General features: G+C 41.6%; 1 protein-coding gene across 1 annotated transcript in view; it reads left to right on the top strand.

Moving 5' to 3' along the window:
• The window catches only part of SPRED1 (sprouty related EVH1 domain containing 1), a 99,070-nt gene extending 73,135 nt beyond the window's left edge, over window positions 1-25,935 (top strand). The window contains exons 5-6 of the mRNA XM_024202060.3: window positions 13,074-13,229; window positions 22,835-25,935. Coding sequence (XP_024057828.2) covers window positions 13,074-13,229; window positions 22,835-23,494 — 816 coding nt within the window. The 3' untranslated portion in view covers window positions 23,495-25,935. The remainder of the gene's footprint in view (window positions 1-13,073; window positions 13,230-22,834) is intronic.
• The last annotated feature ends 743 nt before the right edge of the window (window positions 25,936-26,678 follow it).

Below are 26,678 nucleotides of genomic sequence, written 5' to 3'. Positions count from 1 at the left end.
CTACATTAATTCCAAATATAAATTTATATAAAAAGGTTGGTGCAGTCATAAATGACTTGTGTGTGTGTGTGTGTGTGTGTATATATATTTATAAAATCTCCGCATACACATGTATAGAGACTCTAAAGGACAAATTTTTAACTGTGAGTACAGTGGGTGCACAGAGACCCATTTATTGCTCATGAGTGGGAAGCTAAGCAATGAGGCATGCATTTATCGGATTTTCTTGTTTAAATATAGGACATGTGGGCTCAGCTGAAGTGCATGTTTTTGCATTCGGTGTACCTGCAGTTTTAAGTGGCTGGCCATAGTTGTTTTCCTCTACTAAATATAAACTTATAGATATAGAGGTGATTTTTTTATTTTTAAATGAAGAAGTTAAGAATCATAAACCAAAAGTGAAGAACTAATCAATATCTTTTAATCTGTTTTCATCTGATAGTGAAGTCTAAGCATACTGTATTGTTGGAATACTTGCCTATTTCTTTCAAATTGATATGCTTATTGTAAATTTTGATTTTGAGACTTGCAAGATGCATCAAATATGTTACAATGCCTGACAGATTTTGTTGTTCAGGTATATTGGTGTGATCGACAGGCCACTAACACTGTTTCACTACAGTTTTGATGTACTAAGACAGGAAGTTCTTCCTTGAGTGTCCTGCTGCAGGCAAAGACAGAGGAAAATTTAAACTTGATGGCTAAAAAAAGAAAAGTCATATTCTTTGACTCCAAGGAAGTGCTTGATTATTGTTATCAGGATTAAGTGCTTCAGGTTTTTAGCCGAAGTGGCGAAAAGGCCTGTGATTCACACACATTGTCTAAAATGGTCTTACTGCAGCAGATAGGATGTGAGTTGGTCAAGTTCCTTTTTGTAAAGGTGTAATGTTTAATGAGTGTCCAGGTTTTTGTGCTCAAATGAAGTAAGTTTAGGCTTCATCTTACCAAAATAATTTATAGCATTATGGCCTCATGCAAGTAACTGCAATCTAATTCAGCAGAGATACTGTGATGTTTGTAATTTCATTTGTTTCATGTATTACGGGGTCAAGAAATTCCTACACTAATTATTTGTATGCGGTGCAAATAGCATATTAATTAGGTTTAACTCCAAGCAGTAAATGTGACAGTCATCTGTATTCCTTATTTAAATTTAATATAGCAATTCTGTGTACGAGATAGTGCATACTAAACAAGGAAGAGGAATTACTATTTTTTTCTGATTAATACAAATTATTAGCTATTTAATCTCTCCCTATTTACTTTTTCAAAGGTAGACCACCTCCTGTTATGGTTTATGAATTTGTATACCAGATTTGACACCAAAAAACGTTAGTGTTCCATTGTGGTTAGGCAAAGCATACTTAGGAGAAGCAATATATGTCATATGTCTTATTTATTTTTCTTAAACTGTTTAAAAATATTGAAACTAATCTGGACAACATTTCAACACTTTCAGAATCTAGGCCAAAAAATGCATGTGATTGTTTGTAGTGAAGGCTTTACTGCGAAATCTGAAAATTACTCCATCACTTTAAGATAAACCAAAACAGAAGGTGATTACTTTAAATTTATTGAGATCTGTTTCACTTACTCAAATAAAAAAAAAAATTTACTTAAAACCTTCACCTGTTGGTTAGAATCAAGCAGCAAAATTTCAGGCCTCATGGAAGCAAAGTACAAGTAAGGGAAATGTGGTCTTTTATCCTTCCTTCTGTATAATCATTCAAAATACTGAAAACAGAACATCTTTAACAATGTTTGCAAAACAATGCTGAATTCTCTCCAAGGCTTAGCTCTGGCAAACTGGGAGAAGGGAAAAGTGAGGAGAGAAGCTTTGAAGAAGAGAGAAGCTCTTTCTGGTTTTCATTTTCTCTACAGCTGTCATCTGGCTTTGAATTCCGCTGGAGAGCTACAGCTGGATTCATTTTATTGCTTTTCCCAGCATCCTTTTGCCTGTGAGCACAGAAATGTTTTAGTAGTCTTGGGGAAAAAAATGTTAGCATCTCGTAGCAACCATAGGACAGTAATTATTATACCAGCAGCTGGGAGCAAACCAGATTTCCGTTGTGCATTAAAAACTGGCGTAGATTACTTTACAGATAATACTGACTAACCTATGCTTGTGCTGAACTTTGTAGACTGTGGTAAAAGGATATTGAATGTGGGCAGTGTGTAATTGCTGTGGACAGTAGAAGTGGGGGATGTGTGCATGTGTGTTTGTGTAATATATATATATATATTTATTATATTTAATGTAACAAATTTCATTCTTAAGGAAGATTTTACATGCTTGGTTCTTATTTAAAGAATTTTTTCAGTATAACTGGAGTTTGTTTCTAGGACCTCTTCTTCAAGTTGTGTCAGCATTTCCATTATAAATGCTGTTTCTCAGATGTTCATAACTATGCCATAAAAATTCACATTGGACTAAAACTTGGCATATATATCCTCTGTCCAAAGTAAAGCTTTTTTCAAATTTAATAAAATTGCTTTGGATATTTCTGAATTATGAGTTCACTAAAAAAGTTTATTGGTTCATTTAACTATTTTGCACCCATATAAAGTAAGCAGCTTTGTTTAAATCTAATCATTTCTGATATTTTGAAAAGGAAAAAAACTGTGAAGATAATTAAAAGGACACTGTCTGTGTCATTAGGCAAAATGTCAACCTTTCTACAGTTTTCCTTCCTCAGTTATTACCTTATGAATTTCCAGTACATTTCTTTCTTCTCATCTCCACCCTGCCCTGAATTGGGGAGAGTGGGTAAATAATGAAGAGATCAGGTCACTAATTCAGAAAGATCTGTATCGCCTGGTAAGCTGGGCTCAAGCAAATAGGGACAGATGATAGGAAGGAACTCCACACAAAACATACTATAGCAACTCATGCTGCTGTTTGTATGTCACTATTTTTTAGCACTTTAGCTCAAAGCTAGCATGTGTACATTTTACCCGCGCAGGAAATTTTATACACCTCTACCCCGATATAACGCGACCCGATATAACATGAATTCAGACATAACGCGGTAACGCAGTGCTCCGGGGGGGCGGGGCTGTGCACGCCGGCAGATCAAAGCAAGTTCGATATAACGCGGTTTCACCTATAACGCGGTAAGATTTTTTTGGCTCCCGAGAACAGCGTTCTATCAGGGTAGAGGTGTACTTCCAGCTGCAATGTAGACTTACCCTAAGATGTGCCTGCAAACGATGCTAATGCATACACAAATAGATGTTTTGCATACTTCTGTTACATGGCTGAATATATGCAAATTTTGTAGATACAACTTAGGTACCTTTCTTTGACAATTTAGCGCTCAGAAATTTGCACGTTAAATCCAGCGTTTAGTGTTTTTTTTTACCTTTTTTTCTTTTTTTGTGCCGGAGCATGGATCCATAGATTCCAAAGCCAAAAGGGATCATTGTGATCATCTAATCTCACCTCCTGTATAACACAGGCCATAGAACTTCCTCACAATAATCCCTACAGCATATCTTTTTAGAAAAACATCCAATCTTGATTTAAAAATTTTCATTGGAGAATCCAACATTACCGTTGGAAAATTGTTCTGAGAGTTAATTACTCTCCCTATAAAACATTTATGCCTTATTTCCAGTCTGAATTTGTCTAGCTTCAGCTTCTAGTCATTGACTCATGTTATATCTTTCTCCTCTAGATTGAAGAGTCCCATTAGTAAATATTCCCATGTAGATACTTAAAGTGTAATCAAGTCAACCCTTAACCTTCTCTTTGTTAAGATAAATAGATTGAGCTCCTTGAATCTATTGCTGTAAGGCATGTTTTCTAATCCTTTAATCATTCATCTCGCTCTTCTGTGAAAGCTCTCCTGTTTATAATTCTTCTTGAATTGTGGACACCAGAACTAAACACAGTATGCCAGCACTGGTTGCACCAGTACCAAGTATAGAGGTAAAATAACCTTCCTACTCAAGATTCCCCCATTTATGCATCCAAAGATTGCATTAGCCCTTTAGTCCATAGCATTGCATTGGGAGCTCATGTTCAGCTGATTATCCATCTCCACCCCAAAATCTTTTTCAGAATCACTGCTTTCCAGGATAGAGTCCCGTATCCTATGAGTATGGCCTACGTTCTTTGTTCCTAAATATGTACATTGACATACATGTATACATTTACATTTGGTCAAACACATATTTGCTTGAGTCCAGCTCACCAAGCAATCCAGAGCTCTCTGTACTAGTGACCTGACCTCTTCATTATTTACCACTCTCCCAATTTTTGTGTCATCTGCAAACTTTCAGTGATGATTTTGTTTTCTTCCAAGTCATTACTTAAAAATACTAAATAGCATAGGGCCAAGAACCAATCCCCATAGGACTCCACTAGAAACACACCTGTGCAATCATGATTCCCCATTTACAGTCACATTTGAGACTTAGCAATTAGCCAGCTTTTAATCCATTGAATGTGTTCCATGTTAATTTTATATCTTTCTCGTTCTTCTTTGAGTGCTTGCTCATATCCATTCCATTATAGGTATGTGTGCTCACCACATGCACTGGTGCCGGAAGTTTTTTCCCTCAGTGGTATCCGTAGGAGACCGGCTCTGGTTCCCTCTGGAGTGGCCCGCGTATGCGCCGGTATAAGGGGCACAACCGGCTCCACCCCCCTCAGTTCCTTTTTGCTGCCAGTGACTGTGCTGGAACGTCTCCTTGCTTCACAAGCTTTCCCATCTGTACTATATCTAGTAGTGAATTTGTTGTATATAGTTGTTCAAAGTTGTATAGTTTAAGAGTTCCCTTAGTGTTAAGTTAGAAATAGTTAGTCCCATGTGGGATTCAGCCTAGGGACGGGGCATGTCCTGGTCCCTGAGCTTCAAACCTTATGATTGTCGCAAAAAAAACATGCCAGTCAGTGATCCCCATAAAAGCTGCCTGAAGTGTTTAGGGGAAACCCACGTGAGCGACAAGTGTTGCATTTCCAAGAGCTTCAGCCCACAGACTAAAAAGGAGCTGGACATTCATCTCCGAACGCTCCTTATGGAGTCGGCCCTTGCACCGGCCTCAAAGCCAACAAGATCGGACTCTGCTCCAAGTACTGCAGCCTCGGTGCGGAACGCGCCGCCGGCACCAACCTCCAACTGGTGCCATTCCTCATCCCTGTACCAGCTAAAAAGCAAACTAAGGCCAGGAGGGGGCATTCTCCTATGTCCCGTAAAGGGAAGGAGAGAGCCAGAGGAGAGCAAAAACCTGCATGGGGCAGCTCTTCCCCTCTGGATGGTGGCCAGGCTCTGAGCTGTCAAGACCCGCCCCCATCCCAGGAAGTGGCAGAGGCACTCAGCACCTGGTGCTGCTGTATCCTCAGGACATACTGTCCCTTCCGGTGCTGGCCACGCCAGCCGGTGAGGCTCCCCATTCAAGGGGTAAACCTGCCTTGGGACCCTTCCAGCGGTCTCCATCAGTGCGGCACTGCTCCTCACCACAGTGGGTGCCCCGTCAGCACTTGCCTGAACAGTGCCACCAGTCCCCGGATGCGGGTCAGCTGGCCTGCCAGAGTCCCCGGCATCGGTCCCTGGACTCTAGGCACTGTTCCTTGGGCTTTAGGCGTCAATTGCCAGCGATCTGGTGCAGACACGCAGCACCAGAGCCCAGAACACCGGTGCCGGGAGCACCCGAGCTGCTCTCACAGCTCATGGCACCATTCTGGAGGGTCGAGACACCAAAGCCTGGTCGCCAGATCACCAGTACAGTTCACCGTGAGCACATTGACAGTCTCTGACACGTCGGTCTTCTTGCTCCCTTTCCCAATCTACAGAGCGGCACCACTCTCTAATTGATGCATCGATCGCCAGGTTACCATCACCGATCCACCGAATGCTGACACCGGTCATTGGGATCTTGGCACCAAGAGCCATCATCCCCGTACAGGTCCTCAATGGAAGTCCACAGCCAGAGCTGACAGAATCGGGGTAGACAGGTGGCCTTGGTACCGTCCTGGTCCCCCAGACAAGTTTCTCCCTCCTCAGGCTCGGAAAGCAAGGAGGAGACCCTGCTCGCAGGCCAAGGCCACCCACCAGGGGCATTGGCATTCCCCTGTGGGCCACCAGGGGCAGCATGGAACCCCTGGGGATTTTCCCCACCCATCACAAGGCATAGGTCGGTCTCAGGGGCATCTGAAAGATGGTCAGTGACAGTCTCTCGCCCACCCCCTGACTCGGACACGGAGTTGGAGCAGCCTCCCCAAGGCCGTCCAGCCTCAGCCAAGCTCCCTTAGCAGAAGTGGCGGAGCTGACAGACCCATCTGTACCTGCCTCCTCTTCATCTTTGCCTGATGAGGCGGTAGTAGGGCCCTCTCACTTGGTTCCCCAGGATGATGCAAGGGCCCACCAGGAAATTTTGAAGAGGGTCGCCTCAAACCTGGGGCTGGAAGCTGAGGAACTGGCGGAGCCCTCAGACTCCCTGTTCGATGTGCTAAGTGCAACAGCCACTTCCAAGGTGGCATTGCCGGTGCACGAAGGAGTGGTAAAAATTACTAAGGCCCTGTGGCAGACCCCTCCTTCCTGCCCCCCATCTCCAAGCGGGCAGAAAGAAAATACTATGTCCCCACTAAAGGGTATGAGTATCTTTATACCCACCCTGCCCCAAGCTCACTGGTTGTGTTGGCAGCCAATGAGCGTGATAGGCAGGACCAACAGTTTGGACGCCTAAGAACAAGGAGGCAAAGAGGCTCGATCTCTTTGTTAGAAAAATTTATTCTACATCTAGCCTCTAACTGAGAGGGGCCAACCATCAGGCCTCACTTGGCCGTTATGGTTTTAATATTTGGCAGTCCATGGCCAAATTTACGGATTTGTTGCCAGAGGACCCCAGGAAGAAATTTCTGGCTAGCCTCGATGAGGGCAGAGCTGTGGCCAGGGAAGCCCTCCAAGCGGCCTCAGGTGCAGTAGACTCTACGACCCAGACCATGGCTTTGGTCATTTCTATGAGGCGGACGTCCTGGTTGCAGTTGTCGGGCCTATTGATGGAGGTTCAGCAATCCATCCAGGTCCTCCCATTCGATGTCTTGGCATTTTTTTCGGAGCTAACAGACAGTAAATTACATGGCCTGAAAGACTCTAGGACTACCTTGCACTTCCTGTGCCTTTACATGCTGGGGCCAGCGAGGAAGCGGTTTAAGCCACAACAGCTCCACAGGTTCGGAAGCAAACCTCGGTCAGTGCCCTTCCGCAAGGGATGTAAGCGCCGGCAAGGCCATCAGCCGGCACCCTCAGCTCACCTGAGCTCCACCCGTAACCAACCAGGTAACAGGCAGGCATTTTGAGGATGCGCCTGAGGACAACCTTCCAGCCTGTGTCCTGGATCCTGCTCCCCTGTTACTTTCTAACTGTTTGTCCCCCTTTCTCCTTGTCTGGGTCTCTATAACACCAGACCAGTGGGTCCTCAGCACAGTAGCAGGGGGGATATACCCTCCAGTTTGTTTCTATTCCCCCCCCCCCCCCCCCCCCCCCCGTCCCTCTTCAGGGACCCTTCTCACAAGCATCTGCTCACTCAGGAGGTGCAAGGCCTACTGCGGGTGGAAGCCGTGGAGGAAGTCCCTCTGCACTTGAGGGGGAAAGGGTTTTACTCCTCCTATTTTTTTATCCCAAAAGCTGGGGGGGGGGGTCCACGACCCATCCCCGACCTGCGGAGCCTCAACAAGTACCTCAAGAAGTTGAAGTTCCCCATGGTCTCCTTGGCCTCTGTCAAGGCTAATTCCCCACTCTGGCACTTGGAGTGCAGAAGGTGGGGGCCCACAAGGATTCTAAAAATTAATACTGGCCACTGCACTCTTGTATTAAACTCCTAAGGTTACAGCCTTTCTCTGACCTTGGATGGGTAGATGTTGCCACCACCCAAGTGCAAAACCCCTTTGAGAACCCAGGAAGGCGCACTTGGGAATTCCTTCCTGTGGGTACCCTTGAGCCCTTTCACCCCCCCCTTCCGGGGAAGAGCTGAGAAAGAAAGGAAATAAGCTGTTGCCACCAACTAATTAAACATGTGCACAAACCTCTTAGGACACAAAAATCCAATTCTGTTCTTAAAAAAGGTAAATTGTATTTAAAGAAAAAAGAAAATACATCTGAAAACTCAGGCTGTTGCTAGATTAAAAAAAGAGAGAGAGAGAGAGCAACTATAAGAATTAAGCACCAAGAATAGCTTTCTTGAGGTCCTGCTTAAAGGTTAGAAGCAAAACAAAAGCATCTTGGGTTAGCACAGAGGAGTCCACAAGCCATAAAGAAATGGGGGGGAAAAAAGAGATAAATCTAATCACGTCTTCCTAGACATTTGCTGATCTACTTATATATCTGGGCTTTCAAATGAGTAGTTTCTAGGTATGATACGGATGATTTTTCATACCTGGCCCCACGCTTCTTACAGCATAGGTGCTGCCCTGTTCCCCCTCTCTGGAGATCAAAAAACACACACAAAAGGGGAGCCTTGTTTCAATTTTAAAAAGTTCTAGCCTTCCCGTTGGCTCTTTTGGCCAGGTGCCCATTCACTTCCTTTTACCTATGCATAGCAGTGAGACTTTTAACCTTTTACAAGTAAAGCAAGTAGAGAACAGCTACTAAGAGGGATTTTATAGCTAACTGGCTGGCTAGGTCCATAAAAGGGAGCTACCCCCCACCCCTTCATTTATCACAGCCTCCATCATTCCTTCCCTGGATCTGGGAGACTGGTACACAGCCCTTGATCTGAAAGACGCTTACTTTAACATCAATATTTCATGGATACAGCTCCTATGTTTCATAGTTGGGACCGCCCACTACCAATTCGCAGTGCTCCCTTTGGCCTAGCAACGGTGCCAAGGGTATATACGAAATGCATGGTGGTGGTGGCGGCCTACCTCAGACGATCCAGATTTACCCGTACCTCGACAATTGGCTCATCAAGGTCTGCTCCAGGTCCAGCGCAGCGTCGAGATTTGCAAGCCACTTGTCAAGCTCTGGGCTTGTTGATAAATGAAGAAAAATCAATATTGATCCCAGTCCAACGGATATTGTTTATCAGCGCAGTACGCGACTTTACCCGAGCCAGAGCATTCCTGGCCAGAGACCATGTTCAGGGCAATGTCAGATCTGATTGCCACTTCACTGCCCATCCACTCATAACGGCCCTATCTCAGACTATTGTGGCACATGGCAGCATGCACGTACATTGTCCAACATGCGAGACTCAGGCTGCGTCTCCTCCAGATGTGGCTGGCATCGGTCTACTCCCCGGCCAGATATCACCTAGACAAGGTCATCACGATCCCTCCACAGGTATTTGCCTCTCTGCAGTGATAGTCCAACCCGATTCTGGTGTTGGAAGGTGTGCCATTCACGAGCCCACAACCCATGGTCTCCCTGATTTCGGATGCATCCAACTTCAGTTGGGGAATGTATCTCAGTACACAGCGGACTCAAGGCTTATGGTCTCGAAAGGAGCTTGCATTGCATATAAACGTCAGGGAGTTCAGAGCCAACCACCTAGCTTGTGACGTCTTTCTTCCCCAACTGTCCGGCCGGGTGGTGCAAAAGTTGATGGACAACACAGCCTCCATGTTCTATGTCAACAGGCAGGGGGAACTCGATTGTCAGCTGTGCGTCAGGAGGCCCTCCGTCTGTGGGACTTCTGCATCCAGCATGCAATCCACCTGAAAGTCTTGCATCTCCCCGGCATCCAGAACACGCTAGCAGATTGCCTCAACAGGTTCTTCTTCTCTCGCTACGAGTGGTCCCTTCACTCGGAGATTGTCAGAATGCTCTTCCAGAAGTGGGGAGCTCCCCACGTGGACCTGTTTGCCACCAGACAGAACAGAAAGTGTCATCAGTTTTGTTCTCTCCAAGACCTCAGCAGAGGCTCACTATCCGATGCCTTTCTCCTGTCTTGGTCAGAGGACCTGATGTACACCTTCCCGCCAATTCTGCTCATCAGCAAAGTCCTGTCAAAAATCAAAAGGGACAAGGCACGGGTCATTATTGTCGCCCCAGCATTGGTTCGGCATGCTCATGAACCTGGTTGTTGCAGCCCGTGGCCACTTCCCAGCCACCTGGACCTACTCTCGCAGGATTACAGTCGACTCCTGCACCCGAACTTTGCCTCTCTCCACCTCACAGCTTGGATGCTGCATGGCTGAATCCAGAGGAACAAGCCTGCCCTAGTCGGGTACAGCAGGTTCTCTTGGAGAGCAGAAAGCCCTCTACCAGAGCAATTTACGAAGTGGAAAGCATTTCTCTTGCTGGACTTCGGAGCAGAATATCTCCCCAACTGAGTTGTCTCTGCAGTCCATCCTGGATTACCTGCTTCACTTAAAGCACCAAGAGCTTGCCTTCTCTTTGATCAAGGTGCACCTGGCTGCCATATCAGCCTTCTGTCCTCACATCCAGGGTAGGTCGATGTTCTTGAATGAGATCTTGATCGGGTTCCTGAAAGGCCTTGAAAAACTCTTTCCACCGGTCCGGGACCTGGTTCCCCAGTGGGACCTCAACCTGATCCTCTCCAGGCTCATGGGTCTGCCTTTTGAGCCTATTGCTTCTTGTTTCCCTTTCCCACTTGCATTCCTTGTAGCTATTACCTCAGCGAAATTAAAGACCTCACTTCGGAGCCCCCATACACAGTATTTTACAATGACAAGGTCCAACTGCAGCCCCATGCGGTCTTCCTGCCAACTGTGGTGTCGCACTTCCATGTCGACCAAGATATCTTCCTCCCGGTGTTCTGTCCAAAACCTCACATGACAAATGAGGAGAAGCGGCTGCACACTCTAGATGTCAGGCGCACCCTGGCGTTCTACCTGGAGCACACCAAGCCCTTCCGCAGATCAACCCAGCTCTTTATCACGATAGTTGATGGGATGAAGGGCCTTCCTGTGTCTTCTCAGAGGATTTTGAATTGGATCACTACCTGCATCCGTACTTCTTATGAATTGGCACAGGCTGTGCCTCCACCGATAGTAAACGCTCATTTGACTAGGGCTTAGGCGTCTTCGGCTGCCTTCCTGGCGCACATCCCTATCCAGGACATCTACAGGGCCGCGACATGGTCTTCGGTACCCACATTCACGACATATTACGCCATCCCCTACCATATGTTATCCACCTCTACCTTTAATCCTCAAGACCTGACTCCAAACTGCATCAGAAAAGAGTGAAGGTTATCTTCATAGCACTGTCCTGAGCAAGATAAGTATGGTACTCAAGCCTGCTACATCTCTCTGTGCCAACATCTCACCAACTTCATCTCAGGAAGGATCTCCTGTTGCAGGACTCGGGGACCCTGATCGACTCCAATCCCTCCTTCTTGAACCTGACAACATGGTTCCTAGATGGTTCTCTAGTATGGAGCTAGACTACCTTCAAAAATTGAAGTGCTCCACTCCTGGTGTTTTCTTTAATCTTCCCAAGCCTCAGAGGGCCTGGTCTCCAAACTCCTGGCTACCTGTTGGATTTGAAAACCTGTCACTACACTCAGAGTACATTTGGCCACTATTACAGCCTTCCACTCACCCATCAAAGACTTTTCAGTCTTTACCCACCCTACTGCAGCTAGATTCCTCAAGGGTCTTAACCATCTTGTTTCCCCCTGTACAGACTGTTTCTCCCAGTTGCGACTTCGATTTGTTTCCTATTGTCCTAAGGAAACCTACCTTTGAACCAGTAGCTACCTGTTCTCTCTCCCAGCTCTCCCTCAAGACTTCATTCCTCATTGCAATTGCTTCAGCTAGACAAACAGGAGAACTTGGTGCCCTTAAGGTTGGCCCAACATATACCATCTTTTATGAAGAAAAGGTGATACTATGCCATCATTCTCACTTCCTCCCAAAGGTCTCTTCAGAATATCACATTAATCAGAAGATTTGACTCCCAGTATTCTACCCAAAACCTCATACCTCCACAGATGAGACTAGCCTACATACACTACATGTCAGAAGGGCCATTGCCTTCTACCTTGATGGGACTAAGACCTTCTGGGCCTCTCTTTATCATTTTCTGAGCGAATGAAAGGATAACCTATTTCCCCACACACAGACTGGCAAAGTGGGTTTCAGGGTGCATCTTTTTACCTGCTATGAATCTGCTGGGATGCAGTACCCTCACAGAGTGGTAATACATTCCACTAGATCTCAGTCCACATATATAGCTCTATTGAAGGATGTTTCCATATCAGAAATTTGTAGGACTGTGACTTGGTCTTCCATCCATACCTTTGCCAAGCATTACACCATCATTCCTGTTTTCAGGGATGCTACTACCTTTGATGATGCAATCTTCTGAACGGTCTTGAATGTGCCTCCTCAGCACCCACCTCCTTGTTAAGTTACTGCTTGGGATTCTTCTACAGTGAAGCACCCATAGGGACATGTACTCAAAAGAGAAGATACCTACCATATAGTAACTTGAGTTCTTTGAAATGTTTTGTCCCTATGGATGCTCCGCCTCTTGTCCTCCTCCTCCTCAGCTGTGGAGGCTCTTTGTTTAACAGATTGGTTTATAGCAAACCAATCTGTTAAACAAACTTGCTTTCTAAACTTGATACCCAAACAGTAATTCTGTTTACGCATCATTACTTTCAGAACTTTTTCCTCCAGCAGTATGTCTGAGTTTTTGTTTCTTCACAATTTGTAGTGAGAGCAATACAATTTTGCAAACACACAGTATAATTATTGCTGATTTTGACAATAGCTTAACACCTTTGTGGACATTTCTAGAACAAATAGTATTGGAGACTGGACTAAACACTCCCTCCTAGAAGTGGTTCTTCCATGTCAGATTTGAAGTGCATGGGTGGGGTAGAGAGGCTTGTATTGCTGCTGCCTATGCTGTATCCATTCTCTGGACAGGGAATTTCATTCTGTTGGGCAGACTTACTTTGTCGGTACTGAAACCATTTTAAAAAAAATGTTATTTGAGACCTTGTGAATGTTTCCTTCTAACATGTATCTTGTAAAATATATATGTATATATTGGAGAGTTTGAAGATTTTATGGTTTGATATTCATAGAGATTTTTATGTAAATGTTAAATCCATATCAAGAACAGAATAAAGTTGAATTCTTTCTATTTTAGGCAATTCAAGACGATACTTCCAGTTCATTAAAAGATCACCTTTTCCAACATGAAACCGTAGTAACCAGCGAACCTTATAAAAGTCCAAATATAAGGCCCTCGACGTTTGAGGAATTGAACTCTAGAAGAGCCTACTTTCCCAGCCAACCCAACCAGGTAAGAGATTTCCAACCGGGGATGGCATGGTATTTACCAGATGTGAATTTTACCATGTGAAATTGTAGTTGTTACCACCCCAGGAAAGACTAGTTAGTTCCAGTTCAAGGCATTTTCTATTTTAAAAACTGTTTTGTTAATGCACATCCCATTACACTTCATTTTAATTACATATTCACATTGTGGTTATGTAAGGCAGTAGATTAAGAGATTGATTTAAAATTGTACAAATAAAAAGTAAAACTGCAATAGGTGGAAACTAATATATTAAATATGATACACATTCTGATGTTCAGTATCATATTTCAGTATTTTCTCAAGGAAGTTATACATGTTATGACTCATTTCAATTTAAAATATTATATATACTGCAAAACTATTTAAATTGCTAGATATTTTTTAGTAATTTTCATTAGTATATTCTAATAATTTTTATTTTTCCCAGTTTCAACTGGTATTTGCCAGTGCCCTGTCCTAACCTAGTTTTTTCCCAGGAAATTGCCAATCCTGCTTCCAACCATAAAAACATTTCTTGTTTCACTTACCATGTAATTCTATATTAGTCATTTAACCCAACACTACATAGGTATGGCTGGGATGACACTTGAATTATAAGCCCCTATATGTAGATACTGCACTGAATTACTTTCTGAAATGTGGTAGGATTTTTACCTCACAAAGGATGTTTTGAAGGTTAAGTTTTGTAAAATTGTTTAGCCATCCTTGAGTTAACCAGATTAGGTGAAAAGCCATTATTTCCACATTCTGAATTTTTTTTTTCCAGTCTTTATTACACATTTCTGTGTTTTAATAATCCATTTATTTTTTGAAACTTTTGATTTGCCATGGTCTTAGTCCTCAGCGAAACAACATTTTTGGCAAGTATGGAAAAACTGTGTTGGTTAGAAATTATAAATAAATGTATACTTGGGGTGTATTGCATAGAGTATTTTTCTAATTAATATTATTAGAGAAACTTCATTTATAGCATCGTCAGAGACCAGGATATAATGTTTGGTACAACAGGAAAACAATATATAAATTGTACATTAATAGTATTAAATAGTTACAGAAGGAAAAGACCACTGACACAGGAAAAGGCACTTTGCTGCTTCAAATGTTAAAATACACTTTCCAAAAGATAGTGTTACATACAATATTAAGACTAAGGAAAATACTGACCTTAGTCTTCCAATATGATGTGTGCATTTTGCTGCTTCTTAAGTGTCAAAGCATCAACGTTTTTGATAGACAACATAGAAGTAGTAGGCATTTTTATTGACTTGGGTAACAAATTTATTATAGAGGACTATATGCCAAGAAGTTTTTGGGAACTTTTTACTAGGGAAACTCTAGAGAGTATTTTTACTAGGGAAACTCTAAGGCCTGGTCTACACTTAGCCCCCAATTCGAACTAAGGTACGCAACTTCAGCTACGTGAATAACGTAGCTGAAGTCGAAGTACCTTAGTTCGAACTTACCTCGGTCCACACGCGGCAGGCAGGCTCCCCCGTCGACGCCGCGGTACTCCTCTCGTATAGCTGGAGTACCACAGTCGACGGCGAGCACTTCCTGGTTCGACTTATCGCGTCCAGACAAGACGCGATAAGTCGAACCCAGAACTTCGATTCCCAGCCGCCGAACTAGCGGCTGGGTGTAGACATACCCTATGAGAGTATGTTCATAACATGTGCTGAAAATGTGGAAGTTCAAATAATAGTTCAGTGCATTTTATTAGAATATACTTCTGCCCCTGGAAAAAGCATAAGGAGGGAGCCCTCTAATACATTAGGTATTCTTCCGAAGAAAGATAAGATCCCCTTTCACAAACTTGTATCAGCTAGTGCTAATTACCCAAAAGTAGTAAAATAAACATTCTTCTTTGATTTGAAAGACAGTCCTATCTAGAGAAATAGGCAAAGGATTCATGAGGTTCTGAGAACGAGGAGTACTTGTGGCACCTTAGAGGCAGAGGGGCATTGCTGGCACATGATGGCAGATATCACATTGGTAGATGTGCAGGGTGAATGAGCCTCTGATGGTGTGGCTGATGTGATTAGGTCCTATGATGGAGTCCCTTGAATAGATATGTGGACAGAGTCCCTCTGCCATGTACATTGGCCAAAACGGACAGTCTCTACGCAAAAGAATGAATGGACAGAAATCAGACATTAAGAATTATAACATTCAAAAACCAGTCGGAGAACACTTCAACCTCCCTGGTCACTCAATTACAGACCTAAAAGTCGAATTCTTCAACAAAAAAACTTCAAAAACAGACTCCAACGAGAAACTGCAGAACTGGAATTAATTTGCAAACTGGACACCATTAAATTAGGCTTGAATAAAGACTGGGAGTGGATGGGTCATTACACAAAGTAAAAACTATTTCCCCATGCTAATTTTTCCCCTACTGATACTCACACCTTCTTGTCAACTGTTGGAAATGGGCCATCCTGATTATCACTACAAAAGTTTTTTTTTCTCCTGCTAATAGCTCACCTTAATTGATTAGTCTCATTAGAGTTGGTATGGCAACACCCATTTTTTCATGTTCTCTGTGTGTGTGTGTGTGTGTGTGTGTGTGTGTGTGTGTGTGTACACACACACACACACACCGAGAACATGAAATATATACACACACACCTCTACCTCAATATAACGCTGTCCTCGGGAGCCAAAAATCTTACCATGTTATAGGTGAAACCGCGTTATATCGAACTTGATCCACCGGAGTGTGCAGCCCCGCCCCCCCACCCCCCCCGGAGCACTGCTTTACCACGTTGTATCAGAATTCGTGTTATATTGGGTCGCATTATATGTGGGTAGAGTGTGTGTGTGTGTGTGTATGTGTATGTATATGTATATGTGTGTGTGTATATATATATATACACACACACACACACACACACACACACACACAGTTTATATGTATGTATAATATCTTCCTACTGTATTTTCCACTGCATGCATCCGATGAAGTAGGTTTTAGCCCACGAAAGCTTATGCCCAAATAAATTTGTTAGTCTCTAAGGTGCCACAAGTACTCCTCGTTCTTTTTGCTGATACAGACTAACATGGCTACCACTCTGAAACGAGATTCTGAGTTTGTCTTGGTTCTGCTGCTGACTCATTGTCTCCTTGATAAGTCACCAGACCTTTCTGTCTCAGTCCTTGTGGTTGTGAAGTGGGGATATGTGCCTACCCCCGTCAAAGGGATATTGTAAAGATTACTTAATGTCTTTACTGTGCTTTGAACATATGTCTCTATAAAAATGCCTTACTATAGATTTTTACATGAAGTACTAACATTCAAATCTAGACTGTTGAATATCCATGGAGACTGAGGTAAATCGTAGATTCCTAAAGCATTCCTTTCAAACCTAAAGATCAGTTGCATCCTGTACATTCCTCTTTAGCATAAGCCCTCAAGTGTCCCATTTAGAGCATGGAATAGCATGGATTTTTATTGGTTCTGGATTTTTTCATTTACAGAATTATAGAAAGATTAATGTATATTTCTCCTGACTTTAATGTGCAGTGCTTCAATTATGTATACACTAATATGTTTGTGGAGCTCTGCATAATGAGGTAAATGCCAGTGTTTTATTTTGATCATATATACATATATTCAAACAAACCCTCTTGGGGTGCGGGGATATTTGAATCATCCATTGAATAAATTATAGATTTTTTATCTTGACCATAGCATACAAAACTGCTTAGTGTAGTGTTATGATTAAGAATTTTAATGGACAAGAGTAAAGAAATTCAGCCATAACCCAATCCATCATGTATAATTGTGTATTCAACCTACCATTGTAGACTGACTGCAAACTAAGCGGCGCTGGATCTGCCCACTTGGTTAGATGGGAGACTGTCTAGGAAAACGTGGGAAATGTACAGTATTGAACAAATGTCCAAGCCTAGTTTGGATGTACTGTCTTTCAAACAAAATGCAACATTAAGGCCCTGACCACAGTGAAGCCGTTAATCTTTTGGTACTTCTAGCAAGACTAAGCACATTAGCACCAGTGTTCTAACTAATTTCCAGTTGGGTAATTTTATTAATGAAATTCTCGCTCGAGTTTCAATTTGATATAGTATTCTTTCTTACTCTCTTTTCAAACTGCTGCGTAGTGTTGCTACGTGGTGTTAGGAGAGACCACATTTCACTATTGGGTGATGTGAATCCTGAAATATATAAATGTAGGTGCAGGTATATACTCTGAAGTTGAGTTAGAGAATGGGATTGTTCTGAATGAAAGGCACACTATAAACATAATTTATTTCGCCAACCATGTTTTGTACATAATTGATCCTGGGTCACACACTGTTGTAGTCTCCTTTACTTCCTGTTTTTGAATTGTTTAAAAGGACACTATCAAGGTGTATCACCTAGCTTTTAAAATTACTTCATACTCTTCATGTATAAAACCTTTGGAAGTTCAGTACTAAAACTTGTTTCCTTATAGATTTTTTTTTTTTTCCCCCTGCTCCCTTGATCACTGATTTGTTATTAGGTTGCTATTGGGGTGGACTGCTGCCAAGTTTTTAATATATCAGCATTGAAGCATTTGAGCAGGTGGTAGATTGGGGGGTGATTTGGGGAAGGAGAAGTGGATACAGTATCCATGTGTATGAATGAATAAATAAAAATAACGAGCTTTACAAACATAAAGGGGGAAGGAAAAAAGGTCAAATTTCAGGACTATTAACCCTAATCTTGTCCTTAAAAGAAAAAACCAGTTTTTTAAGGAAGGACTTATTTCTGTTTAATTAGAATGCATTTTCAGCATTTTGTGTGAGTGAAGGACTTCTAAGGAAAGAATGAATAGATTTATGACAAATATGCAGTAACTATTTAAAAAATAACTGATTATCCACTTCTAATGCTAAAACCATAACTACTTCTGTTCAGAAACTTCCCTAATCTTTAGGGATATCTCTGCTTCCATGAGCAGAAGGGAGCCCTAACCCCTTAATTCAAGCCCAGAGGAAGCATGAAAAAAGTAGTAGTATTGGCTGCCTGCCATAAGTCCTCTGTTCACGCATTTTCTCTTAGACCAATGGAAGCCCATCCTCAAATTTTCTATGGATTAGGGCTAGGGGAACAAATATTCTTCATGGCATATTCCACCCCTAAATTCACAGAGCAACTCAACTGAATTCCTCTGCATTTTGGAAACCCACACTGAGAAGGGCTCCAGGGAATGTCAGTCCGAAGGGCTGGGTATCCCTGGTAGAACAGCTTCTGTACGGTCTAAATGATAGCACAGCGACCACGGTGTCCTCACAGATGGCCCCTGCCTATGGTATCATGTGGATCTGCTAAATTAGGGGGCTCAACCCCCTCAGCCTTTTCTGTTAGAAGGTTCACAAATCATGCACCTGAGAGCAGAATGAGAAAAAAACTGACTTGAAAGTTGAAGTTTCCATTCTCCTGGTCTGGGTTCTTCTATAAGCCCCCAGCATAGTACCAGAGTTCCTCGCTTAACCTAAGTGAATTCATCTTTGCAGCACCCCGTGAGGAAGTTAAGTATTAGTATTCCCATTTTATGGATGAACCAAGACCTTATGCTTTCTCTCAGCTGCCTCTTATTTTATGGGAAGTTTCTGCAATATGTACGTGCAGAACCTCTATGCTGTCCTCCTTCATATCTCTCCTCAAAACTCACCTGTGTTTTGATATCAATAAAGGCTATGCATGTGATGTGCTGTGACTGCTGTTCATTTATACTGAACATAATTGCCTCGCTATTGCCTGTCTGCATCCAGCTGTTGTCTCCTCTTATATTTTGATTGTAAGCTCCTTAGTATTTCCTTTCAATGGATTTTCATTTAATGTTCCCTACTCCTTGTATTACAAGATAGGGCAAATAGAAGTTCTCTAGCTGCTTATTCAGTTCCATTCATTAGTTCGTATGCTTTTATTGTCTTATTTGTCTTTTCTTTATGGTAAACAGTCCCAGTTTCTTTCAGTATCCTTTCTGAGATGAGGTGACCTCTGCAATACTGTGTTCGGTATTGGTCACCCCAGTTTCAGAAAGGATATTGCAGAATTAGAGGGAGTTCAGAAACTAGCAACAAGATGATATGGGGCATGGAAAAATTCTCACATAGACTGTAAATATTGGGATTGTTTACTTTAGAGATCAAACAAACAAGAGGGGACACGATAAAAGTATACATCAGTAATGAATGGTATTGAGAAATTAGATGAGGAACTTCTGTTCTCCATGTCTAATATACAAACACAAGGGGACATCCAACGAAACTGAAAGGTAGCAGACTCAAAACTGATAAAAGGAAATACTTTTTCAAACCACTGAATGGGTGAAAGTTACTGGTTAAGCACCTGGAACTAGTTTATTGAAGTGCTAAACCACCTTTTGACAGCAGTAGACTTTTCTGCAAGGGCAGAGAGAATATTTTCTTCATTTCAGTTTATTGAACTATTTCAGTTCTATAACTGTTTCTTTCGGACTGTTAAGAAACCAATTGGAATTTGAAAAAGCAAGGAAGCTTGTTTTCCTCTTCCAGTGTTGCAATAAAAACTAGATGTGAGAGGATGAGATCTATTAGTTTTAAAATCTGAAGCTCATAGTGACCAGAAGCAGTCGGTTCAGTTCACTAACTACAGATATGTCCTTTTGTTTAATAAATCAGTTAGTTATAAATAAGGCTACATTTGAGTCACAGGTATTTTTAGTAAAAGTCATGGACCGGTCACGGGCAATAAACAAAAATTCATGGCCTGTGACCTGTCCATGACTTTTACTATATACCCCTAACTAAAACTTGGGCAGGGGGCTGCAGATGCTCTGAAGGGATGGTCCAGGGGGACCACGGGTGCTCTGGGTGGGTGGCCCGGGACCCCCGCTGGTGCTGGGAGGGAGGGGCTGGCAGTGGCGCATGGCCCAGGACCCCTGCTGGTGCTGGGGGGGAGGGTTGGCGGGGCTGGCAGGCTCCCTACCTGACTCTCTGTGTCCCTGCAACTCCTTGGGAGGAGAAGGGCAGGGGGGCTCCGCGCTCTGCTCCTGCCACAAGCGCCAGCTCCACAGCTCCCATTGGCCGGGAACTGCAGCCAATGGGAGCTGCACGGGCGGGGCCTGCGGGCAATGCGTGGAGCCCCCTGGCCCCTCCGCCTAGGAGCTGCAGAGACATGCTGGGGGGAGCCCCCCACCGCGAGGTAAGCTCCACCCCTCACCCCAACCCCCTAGCCCTGAACCCCCTCCCACACACCCAAACTGCTGCTGCTGGCCCAGGGGCTGCCTGGCTCGGGCAGTCCCTGAGCCAGCACCAGCCACTGCAGAAGTCACGGAGATCACAGAAAGTCCTGGAAAGTCTCCAGCACACTTAAGCATAGTTGCCAACTTTCACGTGGTAAATAAGCACCCTAACTTTCACAATAAGCCAAAAATCAAGCTAATCCCATTTCAAAACAAGCCAGTCCCTAAGAACCCCAACACTCTATGTGACTAGATCCCCCCAGCGTGCAGTCTGGGGCTGTGGTGGGTCTGCTGTGCACCCCTGACTTTCCCCCCTGCCCCCCCCCTTGCCGGGAGCCAATCAAAAAATAAAAGAAGCTACAAACCAAACAAGCTACTAGCCAAAAACTAGCCAACAAGCAACTCTCACACCAGTTAAGCCAAAAACAAGCCCAATTTCTGCAGTTTTTTTCTGTGGGTTTGGCATGTCTGATTTAAGGTCATTTTATTGAACTAATAAAAAAAAGCTGGTTTTGCCCATTGAATTCTAATTTCCATCCAAATAGAGCTTAACACAAATCACAAATAAACTAATCTAGTAAATAAGAAATGGATCATATATCCATTTTACAAAAAGGCATCCATTTTATAAAATATAAAAATTAAGAATCTGAAAAAATATATGTTAATCTATATAATTGTTTAAAGAAATGTGTATAGACATACTGTATCTTTGTGGTTAGCAAAAAGGACCAAGTTTAATGTAAAGGCTTTATTTAGTTGCAGTTCAGCATGGTTACAAACAAATGAGATTCAGCTTTTCTTTAGGAAAATGCCTAAAGTGCAAATGCAGAGCAAGATTAAAATCAATTATTTAAATGAAGGTTTCCTGCTTCCTGATTTAATCATGATTACCATCAGTGATTTAAATTGCTTTCATTTAAATCAATCCACCTGCACAGGATGTTTTAGAAGTCAAGAATTTAGCAAGATTCAAAGAAAGATTGGATATTTTGTATGGCTAACAAGAATAGAACTATTATAGTAGATACTAAAAGACTTCATAAAGAATATAAAACTTCATGCTCCCTGAGGAGCACTTATCACATATGTCTACTGTGGAATTTCTTGCACCTCCTCTGAAGTCTATGTTGCTGTAGAGGAATCCCCAGTTTGACACACCTGAACAGGCAGGTGCCAATGCCAGGCCTCAAGCCTACACCGTTACTGCGTTGCCACAGGCCTTTCCCTTCATTTACTTCACTCTTCCATGAAGGTTCTTCTGTGTAATACCTTCAGACCTTGAACAACATAATCCTCCCCAAAATCTCCTTGCCTTCTTTTCTGCTTGTCTCTAAGCCTCTTAACAGGTCCTTCCCACAGCCTGTCCTTTCTGCTGCCCTAGCTGCCTTAATGGAGAGCCCCACTCCAGGTTTTTCCTCATGTCTAGTGTTTCTTAGAGCCATTGTGGAAAGCATAAAGCACAAACTGCTCCCATGAGGCACTGCAGACAGAACTATAAAATTTTATATAGTGCTGCCTTTCCCGGCATTCGTTGCTATCCCACCCCCCATTCTGGGCTGAAGTCAGGTATATATGCTTGCTATTAAAGACCCAGCACCACTACAGTACCTTAGATTTCTGTTGCTATATTTTTATTGAGGACTGTGCTCTGCAGCTTTTCAAAGATTCCCCTCTCTATCTTGCTCTACAATATTAGTGTGTTTACCATTTGCAAGGTTGGCTGGTTCTGAACTTTATTCCATGGAGCCAACTAAATCTTCATGAATCTCAAGTATTTCGGCAGAGGTTAACCTCCCCTATAATTGAGGGACTTGTTTGCTGTTGGCAGCGATGGGAAAGGATTGTTTGCTTTTAATCGTTGCTCATAAACGAAAACTTTATAGCAAACTTATTTTCATTAATAGTGAAAGATGGCTCTCATCACCAGCCAATCTTTATAGAACTATGAAAAAGTTATGTCAATCTTGGTTTAGCAAAATTTCCATTAGATGCCAGCTGTGTTCTAAACCCTTTTTGTGGTAACTGGCTGTGAGCTCCCACCATAAGCATTAATGCATTTCTTGTGAAGTACTGCTTCAGTAAGCAAAGACAACTCCATTAGAAAGTATTTTGAAATTATTCAAGAATGGATGGTGGTGGCTTTTGCATTGCAACCTGTACGTTATTTGATCATCTGCTTCACAAGATAAGTTGAGCTTACACCTTGTAAAAGTCTGTTATGCAGATTGTGCTAGATCATATATAAACTGAAAGCACTATCTCCTGGCAATGGGGAAAAGTTCTGAGACCTGATTTGTATGGTAACTGAAGTACTAACTTAACTGTGTCCCTGTACATAATTTAACGAGATGCTTCCATTTACCATTTCAGGTCCCATTGAAATCAATCAGACACGTCAGCTTTCAGGATGAAGAGGAAATTGTTAGAATAAATCCTCGTGATATTTTAATACGTCGTTATGCAGACTACAGACATCCTGACATGTGGAAAAATGATCTGGAGAGGGATGAGGCGGACTCCAATATACAGTTTTCTAAGTCTGACAATAAAAAATCGGACTATCTATATCCATGTGTGGATGGGACTAAGCTGAATTCACTAAAAGACCCGAAGAGTTCTGTGGTATTTAAAACACAGCCTTCCTCGTTAAAATTTAAAAAGTCAAAAAGAAGGAAAGAGGATGGTGAGCGTTCTCGCTGTATATACTGCCAGGAGAGATTTAATCATGAAGAGAATGGCAGGGGGAAATGTCAGGATGCTCCAGATCCTATTAAAAGATGCATATACCAAGTTAGTTGCATGCTTTGTGCAGAGAGCATGCTATATCACTGCATGTCAGACTCTGAAGGAGATTTCTCTGACCCCTGCTCATGTGACACTAGTGATGACAAGTTCTGCTTACGATGGTTAGCCCTGATAGCTTTGTCATTCATTGCCCCATGTATGTGCTGCTACCTCCCCTTGAGAGCATGCCATCACTGTGGTGAGGTGTGTGGGTGCTGTGGAGGAAAGCATAAAGCTGCTGGATGAACAGTCTAGTGCCAAATAGAGCTGAAAATCTTTGTTTCCAGGAAGCATCTATCTTGGATTTGTGGAAGCCTTTGGCAAGCAGAAGGAAATCTTATCTCGTGTAAGAGAAGCCTGATGTGGAAGAAGCAGCAAGACTTGTCAGACCTTAGCATTTTACAAATGCTAGTAGCCATGCCTAACTATTTCCTTTCAGTGCATGGTGTTTCGTTGCAAGTTATGAAGGAGTTTGGAAAAGGAAGCCTTTTCTTATTATTGGCTATAAAATGAGTATATAAACTACAGTTATACTAAAAGGGATTAACTTTTGCCATTTTGTACATTCATGGTTTAGGTGATGGGGCTCTTAAAAGAATTACAAATTATTTGAGAGGAAATTAAAAGTGCACTAATGACAGTTGATTTAAGACTAAGAAAAGTTAATACTTGGCAAATGAGAACTGAAACTGATTTAAGTGCAACTAAATCACTTATTAATAGATTTTTGGAAGCAACTTTATATATAAATAACAAATGTTTATATTTAACTAAATGTGTAAGGTACGAATTATTACATATTAAACTTTCCTTCCCCCTTCCAGTTATATAGTAGGTATGAATCATATCTACAATCACATTCCATGATAGTATTTTAAATATTTAATTAGTTTATTTAGTAGCATTTCTATTCCAGATGGACAAATTGGTATTTTCAGTCCTATTTCCCGTCAGCTACAGTTTGTATTGAGTTGTATCCATGCATTCTGGTAATCTCTAAAAACCTTTAAAATATTAATTATTATAGTCTTGAGTGACCAATATTTTTTTGTTAAGCACAGATGTAAGTGTCTAAAATGTTCTAATAAGAACACATTTATTTTTCTATATAAATTACTTTGGTTTCAACAATATAGCAAAAAGGAAGTTGTTTTCTGTTACTCAACCAGCAAGTTGTTTTCTTTTGGGGTGTCTTCCAAAAAATATTTTATCGCATTTACAAATGTTCAGCAAAGCAAAAGGTCCAATAAGGCAGTTGTAATGGTATGTCATCAGTGTTCTCAATTTATCCTTCTGTTAAACTAAGATTATATGTTCAACTGTTTATCAAGTACGATGATTAAACTGAAAGATTAATAATTAACAAAAATTGAAATTGTTTTCATTATTTTGAATTGTAGCATCTTTTTATTTAAACTGGCAAGAATAAAATTATTCTGTGTTTATAAAAGAAAAAATTAACAACTTACAGCCCCTGAAAAATTGGAGTAAACTTTTTTTGAGAGTGAGTGTGTGTGTCTGTGTCTGTGTCTGTGTCCGCGTGCACACACATAAAATATATATAAAATTGGCCATGGTATTATATTACTAAATGTTGAATTTACAGAACAGTTGGTCAAGTATTCTAACAGGTTAACTGTTAGAGAATTTTTAAACAAGTTGTTATGACTCTTATTACATGGTATAACAAAATACATTCACTCATAATGTTTAATTAATGTCATGTTAAAATTCTAACAGAAGTAAAGGCATTCATTCATTTAGGAAGATATCCCAATAGGGTTGGAGTGGGAAGGAATGTCCTTTGTACACCTTTCGTATAAAAAGTTGCATAGTTGATTTTTTTTTTTTTAAATAACCTTAATTTTCTATGCATTTTTCCCAGTGTGGGTGTATGTACCTTTTCTTTCTTACATATATTAAAGCTTTTGTTAGTTCTCTTCTGTAGTCCAGGAATCAAATTCTGAACAAATGTATATAACACTATCTGTCTGTAAAATACTTTTTTAAAGAAAACATTTATATTTATATGACAGCTCGAATTGACAGCATTGTGTACATAGAGCATCTTGAAGTATTATTTCACATTGAAAAGAAGACAAATATATTGATAACTGTAGAAGTTATGAAAGAGCTTCTAGTTTTGTACTAAAAATTGATTGGATAAACTAAATCCAAGAATATGACACTGTAGCAGCAGTCTTAAGTATCGTTTTTACTGTTTATATATTTGAAAGCTGCTACTCTGGATGATTTTCATGCTTTATGTGTTTTCAGATAAACTTGGTTGCCTAGAATAGACTGTTACTTAAACTATTCATTAGTGAAATGGGAATGTTTTCCTTGTGAATAAAAAATAATATTTGTAAGTGCTAGGTTTTTAACAAGATTGAGCGAGGTATGAACAACCTAAGAAAAGAACTTGCTGGCTGTATAGGAAAATACTGTAGAATTGTATTGTGTATATACTTCAGGAAAAAATGAGTTTAACAATTTCCTCTGAGCACTATTCAACATAGTGCAACTCCTGGTCCTGTACTGTATTTTATATGCAACATATATGCTTTAATAATTTTACTGAATGTGTGCAGTAATATTTTCAATTTGCATTTAACCACTTTGCTGCTAAAATTTTGTCCCTATCCTTTCCTTTACTCTTTTAAAAAATTCAATCCATTTAAAAAAAACAAACCTTAATGCCATTATCATCTTTTTTTCACCATGGGTCTTTCTAGCAGTTCACCCAATTTAAGACTAATTAAAAGAATTACACTGACACATGGGTTGGAAGTAGTAGAGCACAGAGATGTATGCCTCTCTATACTGTTTGGGTTCTTATTCACTTTTGGAGGCACTTTCTGAGTATCCAAAAATAGACACTTTGCAAAACCATTCAGGGACTGTCCCTTGCATCCCACCCCTTGTCTGTGGCAGTGTTAAGTGACATTTACCTTTCCTTCTGAAATCTTTTCTCACGTTTTTGAAAGGGAAGAGGGAAACTTAATACAATTTTTTTTTCTGAAAAGTCGGAAGTCAAATTTTAGTCATGTGACTTTGTAACAGAGCTCTGTGCTGCCATATGGGAGACCTAAGTTTTAGGAAACCGCCATAGAAGATTCACTTTCCTGGCATGGTGAACTCTACAGTTATGAAAAGAAAGCATTTAGTCTCCTGGGGAAAGAGGTCAACTGTAGCACTTTGGCACCACCTATTGGAAAAACTAAAGGCAAGCATGATTACATAGCCCAATCATGTATTGTAGCTATATTCCCGTACAAATTGCCAGCTAAATACAGCAGTACATTGTTTGAGGTATGAATTTAGTAAAAACTATCCTAAACTGGAAGTGGGAATAAGAACCCTTACTCTGATTCCTGAGATCTTATGCCTTTTAAATGTTTCCATTACAGCTGACTTTAAAAATAAAATA

The sequence above is a fragment of the Terrapene carolina genome, unplaced genomic scaffold, assembly GCF_002925995.2.
Source record: "Terrapene carolina triunguis isolate 2854851 unplaced genomic scaffold, T_m_triunguis-2.0 Scaffold96, whole genome shotgun sequence".
Lineage (NCBI taxonomy): Eukaryota > Metazoa > Chordata > Testudines > Emydidae > Terrapene > Terrapene triunguis.
Note: the sequence above shows the minus strand (reverse complement) of the source record. Positions and strands in the feature narration are given on the sequence as shown.